Source organism: Xenopus tropicalis, chromosome 2 (genome assembly GCF_000004195.4).
Source record: "Xenopus tropicalis strain Nigerian chromosome 2, UCB_Xtro_10.0, whole genome shotgun sequence".
Classification (NCBI taxonomy): Eukaryota; Metazoa; Chordata; class Amphibia; order Anura; family Pipidae; genus Xenopus; species Xenopus tropicalis.
In genome coordinates this window covers 86,473,036-86,483,041 of record NC_030678.2, presented here as the reverse complement: position 1 = coordinate 86,483,041, position 10,006 = coordinate 86,473,036, and the positions used below count along the sequence as shown (strand labels likewise).

Here is a 10,006-nt window from a genome sequence, read left to right as displayed (position 1 = left end):
CTTTTTCAACTGGCATTTTTTTCATCTGTGAAGAAACACCCAAACTGTCATACATGACCATAATGGAAATCCACTTGACAACTGTTACAGGTGAATGCCATCCCTAGAATGCTCACTTGCAAGTTATATGTATGGCAGTTTTTGTTAAATGTAGAGTAGGCAGTCTATAAATAGTATATGTAAAGTTTGGTGAAGGGAGGTGTTAGGTGCTCTAAGGGCAATTTACAAGAAAATACAAAAGTGAATTGTGGCTTGCACAGGACAGAATGGACAGAATTATCAGCGGTAAATTATGTGGGCTGTGGTGCTCGCCTGTCATACTAGGTGCTGCTCCTTAGCATTAGTATTAATTATCTCTATGTGACAATATTTTCTTTATGGTTTCAGAGTCAAAGGTCTTTGCTTCTCCTACAACAATGGTTTGTTGCCATCCTTCCTGCCCCCACCTTTTCCCTTCCTGATCAGATCACCTTGCCCATCAGTGTAGGAGAGTAGTAGAAGAGGCTTTTAATAGCTCAGGGTTTATTGTAGTTTTATGACCTCTGCCCGCTCCAGGGTGTCTCAGAAGGGGGGTAGCTATTGTTCTCTGTATGCTGGAAAACTTTAGCTGCTGGGTGCAACTTCCTGCAGAACTGGGAAGGATATAAACAGCTAAGTGATACAAAGCCAAGGAGAATTACAGAGCAGCAACCTAGAGTACTTTCACCTTCATACTGCAACAACTAGCACAGATAAACATCCATTCTCCCAGCTGACGTTCCTCTCTGTTTCATGCTGTTCTCTCTTGGGCATACTTTGCCTTGCTTGCTTAGTTATAGAGGCAATTTATGCATACACAGGGGCTAAAGAAACGTGTTGACAATCAAGCCAACTTGCCTTTTTATGCCATTAAACCTGTGCCTCTGACACTATCCCACCTCATCCACTGATGTCTTTCAATTCAGTAAGGTTCAGTGAGCTGGGAGAGGAAGAGGAGGGTGAAGGTACAGCTCCTGACTTAGATTCTGTAAAGGCTCTGACTGCTCGACTGAATTTGCAAACTCGCCGACCTTCTTACCAGGAGTGGACGCAGAGGGTACAAGGGCGACAATGGCTGAAGAGCAGAGGAGTAGCCACCTTTGCCAGATCCCCCTCAAAAGAGGAGAAAGATCCTACAGTAAACAGCATATGTGGCTTTAGCTCAATGGATGAAGCTTTGGAGTGGCTTAGAAATGAGTTGGTGAGTAACATAAAGATGATTTGCTTCACTAGGCTTTCTTTTCTCTCAAGGTAAACTGCCTTTACAAACCTACCTGGCTCTTAATGAAAGCCCTGTATGTGGGTGTATATTTATATGTCCCCCCCTCATCCTGATATAGTTGTATCTGTTTATTAATAATGTACTAAGCAGACTTGGAATTCAAGTGTGCATAGCATTCAAGGTCTGTATTGTAGTACAAACCATTTTTTTACTAATTTTCCTAGCAATAGGACCCCATGCAAATCTTTCAATAAGGGAAAAAAGTTGCAAACTGGGATCAAAAAGTTTGAACATCAAAAAGGGTGTTCCACGGGCTTTACCTCTAAAATGTGCAATTTACCCAAGTTCAAACGAGTGGGTACAAAGGGCTGCACAGCACTGAAAGAGTTTGTAGTTAATATTTGCTTCAGAGGAGCAGAGGAGGTGCAACAAATGTGTTAGCTTGGCTGCTATTTACAAAAAGTTTGTTCATGCGTTTTTAATACACAATTGATTGTTTTTGGAACATAACTCGGTGTTGCTGGTCTTTTTTGGATATTTAAATCATTTACCTTGCACCCGAGCTAAGAGCTGAAGCAGAGTGCCACCCTGGGTTCGTAAGTACATTAAAAATTATTGGGCAAAGCTTAGAGACGTAGATGCATACTTTCTTATAGTATATAATGCAGTATACATTGTGTTAATTTTTTAATATGTGGGAAAGATGTGACAATTTTTTTTAACTTATTTCACAATATTTAAGCCCTCCCCCCTCAATAAATCATTTGCTTGGCCTGCTTATTTTTTAAAATAAGTATTGTTTTTTAAAAAAAGGTAATTTTCCCAGTATATTAAAAGCAAGTCACATTTGCTTGCCGTCTGTCCTTGGTAGCATATATCTAAACCTCAACTATGCCTCTATGCTTAAAATTTCATGCAAATATGTAATCTCTCTCTGTGTCTCTCTCACTCTTTTGCATCCTGGCATTGCTTACCTTCTGAATGCTGGCTTGCAATGCCCCTGTCTCTGTCCTGACTGGGTATGTATTATGTCCCAACATATGAAATAACCACGCATATATTATTTGTTGTAAGGTACATCATACCTCTAAAAACCTAATTCACTGAAGCTGAGTGACGTATGTAACAAATATGGGATTTAAGTAGTACTGAAACCAGGACATGCTGCACTTGTGCTAGTCAAATATTATGCAATATCAAAACCATAGGTGTTTTTATACCCTTCTAAATGGCCTTGCTTACTGTTATCTAGCTAGAATATTTTGAAATTAAGTTCACTGACTGAACAAAGAATGTAAGCCACTTTTTTGCGGTGGCACTTGAAATCAATTATCTATAATACCCACTTACATTCCCATTTTAGGAATGTAAACATTTTGATCAAGCTATTTTTTAACTAGAGTCCCTTATCAGCTAAAATCCCCCCCAAAAAACAAAAAAACAAAGATAGTCTGTGCTTATGTTACATTTACACTTGGGCAAACAAATATTAGAAAAGGAGGAATAGAGGAATATGGAGAAAGAATGATATGGTTCTGCTGTTAGATGACAAGAATAAGTCAGATAAAAGTACAGCACAAAATGCTTTATCTCAGCACAAAAATTGAATATGCAAGATGCCTATTCAGAGCTACCTGTGTGTTTGGGGTAGTGGGGGTTCAGGCAGAACAGCAATTAAAGGTATGCGCTTGGAATTGCTCACTTGTACCACATGTTTTCATCTTGACTGTTCAAGCTGGATACTAGTTCATGTAGCAGTGTAAAAATTACCAGAATACAACCCCCTTCCTTAACCCCTTTGTTTTGACTGTTTTTTTTATTAGCACAAGTGTATCTGTGCACTGGTAATCTGCTTTGCAAGGATCAAACACAGAGTAGCTTCAGTTTCCCAGTTTGCCCTGTTTAGCTCAAGAAATAGCAAAAAACACAGATTCACAGATTTTTGTTGTGATTAAAACAATAGGCAAAAAGTCTGTTCAGCCTTACAAGCCCTACTCATCGTCTCCATGTTGGACAAGGGGGTATACTGTCCATTTTAACTATTTTAGCCTATTCAGTCAGAGAATTGCCACAGGCACAAACAGTACTATGGCAGGACTACCTTAACTTAAATTCCTATTTGCCTGGTCATCACATCATTAGTCCACTAATAATGCAATGTCACCTGGGAGAGGAACAGGTTGATGCTTTGTGCTTATTGTCTGGGGCATATTACCATGGATCAATAGACAATCACCAATGCAATCCCTCTCAATAGAATTTGTCGCATTACATAACCACTAGTGATAAAGATAAGGAGAAAGGCTATAGAACAGTCCAAGAACTGTTTGAGTCTAGTTGGCTGTGAAGGAAAATTTCTTCATTTGATGAATTTACTAGGACAAGAGCAGTTTAATTAAGTTTCCCTATAAACTTTTGTCACAGTTTTCTGAATAGCCTGTATTTTTTTTCCAGAGGGAAATGCAGGCCTCTGACCACTTGCTAGCCCGACAGCTTATGCTCCTGAGATCCCGGATTTCGCAGCTCAAAGTTGAACAGGCCTGTGAGCGGCACAAGGAGATGCTTGATGATGCCACATATGATCTTGAGGGCTGTGATGAGGACTCCGACTTACTCTGTAATATCCCACCACGCGCTGCCTTCTCTCTCTCAACCCCCCTCAAACACATTGGTGTTACTCGAATGAACATCAATTCCCGCCGATTCTCACTATGCTAAGACCCCAGTTACATAACATAGTCAGACAACACTGAATTGAACCTTTCAGCATAATGTATACTCTAGGCATGAAAAAAACATTTATATGCAAACTAACTATATACAGAGTCCAGAGCATATAAGTCTCTTTTGTATATTAAATATTCAAGTAATTTTCTAATTATTTTTCTGAAAATGCATTTCTGCTTCAACAACTGTGTGCTCTATGGCATCCTCTTCTAGGATTGTGCAAATTGTGTGTCCTGGCAAATAATTTTGTCAGTAAGGGTAGCTCCAGGATTACCATGCATCAATAGGAGCAGCAGCACTTACTTCAGAATGGAAGGCAGGAAGGACTGAGCTGTGCCGAGCACAACTATATGCAAGTGCCAGAAGCACATTTTGAGTACCTTTCATGACAGTGGTGTTAATTGCAACTGACTGTGGGAAAAAATGCAGGTTGCCCACTATGCTTTTCCCCAGGCTTTGCCACTTCTCAGGACAGCTCTGCACCCAAATGGCCATTAGGTTTTGTGAAAGATACTCAAACTCCACAAATATGGCTTTTTAATAAAATATATTTTCTCTCTTTAAAATGTTATTTTAAAACATAACTTTTATAAGACTGGTGCCATTGTGGTTTCCACAATCTTTGCAGGTTTCGGATATGTGTCCAAGTGAGAGTGTGTTTTACATGACTGGGATCTTTTGCTACTGTGGCTTTGAGTGTGAGAACATCGTATGTGAGTGGAAAATGTACTTTTCAAGTTTGCCGTGGCAGAGAAACATTTTAAAACTGACACTAGTCAGACTAGTCGAAAAACAGAAAAATCTTAAGGGTGGCTGGAAAGAAATACAAAGTGCAAAGGAAATAACAGAAACCTGAACCACATACAAGCTTGCTTAGAAACACAACAATACATTATACACAAAAAATCAATGAATTAAATACAACATACATGCCAGTAATGTCTATCAATACAGCTTGTCTATTATCAACAAATAATCCTATCTTTCAAATCCAGCCTACAAAATGGGACTTTGAGTACCTGGGCTCATTTTGTCATGCCTGGCAATATGACCATCAAGATTTTTTAAATGTGATCTTTGTTCCCTTTGTCTAAGCAACACTTACTTAAAGGAACCCCTTTAATAAATTACCTTTTTTTTTTTTTTACAGTATCAGTCATGTAAAGCTTTAGAAAAAAATAAAAAAAATATATAAGTGTTAGGAACTCCTTGGTCTAGAACCAGGAGCCTATGGCATACCGGCCACTGCTCTTCCAGGTTGAGCCACATGAGGCAGTGTGGTTTGAACTTGATGGATAATATTATAGATTTCCCCTTTTTGTGCTCCTTGGTAACTTGTTATGATCTATCTGCCAGCAAAAGCCTATTAAGGATCTATTTAAGCCTGCCTCCCCCTATACCCTGTGCTAGATCACTAGCTGTTCTGCTTTGTCCAAGCCTTTAGTTCCTGTATTCCTGAGATCCTGAATTCCTCTTCCTGTATCCCAAAGTCCTGAATCTTGTCAATTCCTGTCCTTGTCCCCTGTGTTCTAGCTCCTCGGTTTTTACCTTGGCCAGACAATTGGCATGACTCTCTGGACTCATGGACTATGTTTGCCTGCCACCTTCCCAGACCAATTGCCGGTTCTTTGGAATTGTCACTCTTTTACAGTTTCTCTTTATTAAGTCCGGAAAGGTTTTCCAGCAAGACAGTTCTCTAAATTATAAATGTCTACTGTAAATTGGCTCTCCAGAGACAGACTTTACTACTCTCACTATCTTTTGCTGATAGAAGCTGAACAATTAATATCCTGCTAGCTCATGAACAATAAATATAAATGGAATTTACTGTACTTAATTGTTGCAAGTAATTTAATTTACTTCTGGCAATTCAAATGTTAGTGAAGGGGATATCATTTTTGCGAGACTTGTCACCCACAGTATTTCTTGAGCATTTCTACCATGGTCAACAAATCTTCCTGTGTGTTATTGCCCAAAACCTCTTCGTATATACAATCAATTCTTGTTAAGCAGTATGTTCTACTCAGCATATCCTGTCTGATAATTCAGTGGGTAATTCTAGCAGAAGATGAGGTTGTGTTAAAATTGTTAGTACACGAGGGCAAAGACCACTAAAGCAGAGTATGCATTGGGCTAGTACACACCAGGGGGAAAACACACAGATAAAATGAAAGGGATGAGTTGTTGAAAATTTTGATTAAACTAAAATAAAATCAAATAGAGCTGATAGGCCATTGCTTTATAATATATTGTTTATTCTGTATACTCACGGCATGCTATGCTATATAGCTTTTCACATGGCTTTATATCCAAAGACATCAACCATTATTGATCCTAGTAAGAGGCAGTGACAAAAGTGATAAAGTGCTGGAAACCATTAAGCTTAGTAGGATGACACTGTTGATAGCTGCATGAGGAAAGCTGCCCAGTCCTAGAGGAATAGCATCACACTGCATTGAGTGCTAAAAGTTTGTTATGGTAAAGTAAATGCTATTGTTATCCTGCTTTTGTCCGGAAATGTTTCCCAGCAAGATAGTTCTCTAAATTAGAAATGTCTACTGTAAATGGGCTCTCCAGAGACAGACTTTACTACTCTAAAATTGTTTTGTTGAAAGAAGGCGAACTATTAATATCCAGCTAGTTCATGAAAGAGTAAATATAAATGGAAATTACTCTACTGAAACCTGGAAAACAGAGGAAATCACATCCTGACAAAGAACTATAAAGCTAATGTAGGCAACGGTAGACTAATTTAATGTAACAGAAAAACAACATGCTTTCCATAAAACTTGTTCATTTTGGCAACACTTGCAAATACATTTAAAATAAGGTTTAAGCATAATAATTTAATAATACAGGTATTATTATTATTGGCATAATAATAGAGGTATTTTAATGTTAGCGACCAACAAGATGTCATTTACAGACAGTTAAAAGACCATAATTTGGACTGTCAGATTAAATTAGGACAAAGAAAAATAAAGAGTAATTCCTTAAACTTGCCTAACTTGTAGGAAAGACTATGTGCACTTAGCAATAAGTTGTATTGTTATTTCAGTCGTGCTGGCATGAAGATAACAGAACAAATGGATACATATACTATATTTAGAATTTTGGCTAGAAAACATTTGTGCATGCATTTTCAGGTTAGAATTAGCCCCATGTATGCAGTAATAGGCAGATGCAGTTAAAGATAGTGGCAGGAAAAAGGGGCATTATCAGTTGGTCACTGTTTTTTCAACATCTGACATTCTTCCAACATCTGACATTTCTCTTAAGACACAACCTACTTTTCTCCAATGCACCAGAGCTGGTGTTAATTGGTGCCATAGACTTGCCATGTGCAGAATTAGTCTAAATTCTCTTTAATTTTCAATTAATATTTTGTAAAATATTTTTTCATAGTTTATTGTGTTAAAAGAGTGCAACTTGTTTGACCACATTGCACATTGCACCAGTTATCATGCAATGTGATCAGTTGAAATATAGAAGAACATTTGGCCTTATACTATTTTTAAAAACAATTTATCTAAGATTAATAATGTAATTAATATAAGAATGCATTATTTGTGCTTGAATACTTTCCACAATGTGCTCTAAATCTAAAGTAGTGACTGGAACAAATTGCACTATTTCTAGATACGTTATGGTTATTTTCTGTACTTGCATGGTGGAATGCATTTTTTTCATAGAACTGTATCTACTTTCATCATTGCCCAAAGCAAGTAGCTAACTGATAGTAAATAGACATTACACCATAAAATAACCATAATAAAATACTTCATATTAAATATCATATCATAAGTACAGACTTAAATTCAACTGTGAAGTCTGAAATCTCTAGTGTGCTTTTAACAACACCCATTTTTTTTCTTTATGGCATATATTATTGCCCAGATCACTAATCCAGACACAGTAACCAATGCATATCAAGCAAAGTAGCTCATTTATGATTCAATCATATACAGCAGTGCTGTCCAACTGGCGGCCCGTGACCCCCCTCTGTGTGGCCCCCCACCTGTCTGGCTGCTTTGATGGCTAACCTTTGAGTAAGCATTAAATGGTATCAGTATTGAGATTAACTGCCCCCCCTGCATGGTTCTCACCTCAGATTCAGGCTGTAATCCCCCTGTATTGTTTAAAAATGTAATCCCTTGTGTTTTTCACACCTTTTAATACCTGCATTGTTCACCCCCTGCAGTGTTCACACCTCAGGCTCAGACTGCAATCACTCCCATTGTTCACTTCTTCACACCTCAGACATAGGTACTGTAGGCAGATACAGCCAGCATAGGTCAGGGAGGGTATGGCACACACAGGAAGGGTAGGGCAGGCAGAGTATGGCACACACAGTCAGGGTAGGGCAGGCAGAGTATGGCACACACAGTCAGGGTAGGGCAGGCAGAGTATGGCACATACAGCCATCATAGGTCAGGGAGGGTATGGCACACACAGGAAGGGTAGGGCAGGCAGAGTATGGCACACACAGTCAGGGTAGGGCAGGCAGAGTATGGCACACACAGTCAGGGTAGGGCAGGCAGAGTATGGCACACAGAGGCAGGGCAGGCAGAGTATGGCACACAGAGGCAGCATAGGGAAGGCAGCGTATGGCACACACAGGCAGGGTAGGGCAGGCAGAGTATGGCACACACAGACAGCATAGGACAGGCAGAGTGCTGCCTGTGTGTGCCATACTCTGCTTGCCCTGTGCTGCTTGTGGGAGGTGAACCTGGCAGGGGTTTGTTGTGGGAGTTTGTTAGCAGTTGGAAATAGCCATTAAATGGTCCCTAAGGTGTGTAATTATGTAATGGGGGTTGCTCTGCTATCCACGGGGAGGATGAGGCATATGGAATTTAAGGGTATATCTTAATATGACATAATTCTTTCACATATGAATGATGGTTGATATCCCCACAGTAAGGACCAAGCATTTGGGATTTTGCTGTGCTACCACCATTTTGATAAAATAGGTGTGGTTTGAAGTGGGTGTGGTTTCAAAAAGGGGAGTGGTCAAAACTGGCTTCCATTAGTGGCCCTCCACCATGTATGCTAGAGAAATTCCGGCCCTCGGCACCGTAGAAGTTGGACAGCACTGATATACAGGATTCACATGAGCGGCATACAGGTTTTGCGATCAACCTGTGTAGTGTTATACTTTATCTGTAAAATCAATATCTCTCAGCATATTGAGCTAGATTCAATTTGATGAAAAAAGCTCCTAATTCAGTTCCAGCTTTTCCTATAAAACCAGATGCAGTTCAGTGAGAAAAACTTATTTCACTGTTGATCACATGAAAACTCTGTTGAAGTCTATGGTAAAAATTGGAACTGAATTTAGGAGAAAGGTTTTTTCCTCAAATTGAATCTCGCCCATAAGTTTTTGAATGATAAACAATAACAAAACATTTTTCTCATGGAACTGAATCTGGCCTATTATTGGACCAAAGGCTTTAGGAGCAGTATAATGAGAAGCACAAAGGGAAGCCTATATACAGTAGACAAATTAATCTGGAAATTGGAGAAATACTACTTACTTATTGGATAAAGTTAACACACACATACGCTGACACCCACACATCTATGACATATATCTACATACAGTTCAGCTTCCTGACACACATAAAAGAAAACACCTGCAATATACCCTGCCCTTTACAAACGCAAGAACAGGGCCGGAACTAGGGGTAGGCAGAAGAGGCAGCTGCCTAGGGCGCAACGATTGAGGGGCGCCAGGCAGGAGCCTCTCCTGCCTACCCCTAGTGCTACTTTGTCATTGCCTCCGCCGCTTGTCATTAGCGGCGGAGGCAATGACCGATCTAATCGCCCCACCCCCCCTGCACCACCTCCTGTGCTTTGGCGCACATGCGCCGTTCGGGGGGGCGGGGAGGTGGGTGGAGTTGGCCGACCGGGTTGCCTAGGGCGCCCGGTCAGCTTGGCCCGCCCCTGCGCAAGAATACTTACATTATTTATGCAGATTAGCTAACAAAGCCACCCATACTTTACAGGATTTTTTTAAAAATAGATTTGTTTTGTATTTGA

General features: G+C 39.8%; 1 protein-coding gene across 1 annotated transcript; it reads left to right on the top strand.

Moving 5' to 3' along the window:
- The first annotated feature begins 592 nt into the window (after window positions 1-592).
- On the top strand, window positions 593-5,799 carry fam167b (family with sequence similarity 167, member B). Its single transcript, XM_002939294.5, has 2 exons — window positions 593-1,219; window positions 3,695-5,799. Exons 1-2 carry the CDS (start codon window positions 929-931, stop codon window positions 3,956-3,958), a joined length of 555 nt encoding a protein of 184 aa, XP_002939340.1. The 5' UTR covers window positions 593-928; the 3' UTR covers window positions 3,959-5,799.
- Window positions 5,800-10,006: the final 4,207 nt, after the last annotated feature.

Coding starts and splice junctions, on each gene's coding strand:
- fam167b (XM_002939294.5), top strand. CDS start 929: ATGTCTTTCAATTCAGTAAGGTTCAGTGAGCTGGGAGAGGAAGAGGAG. Junction 1,220..3,694: donor AGTGGCTTAGAAATGAGTTG/GTGAGTAACATA, acceptor TTTTTTTTCCAG/AGGGAAATGCAGGCCTCTGA.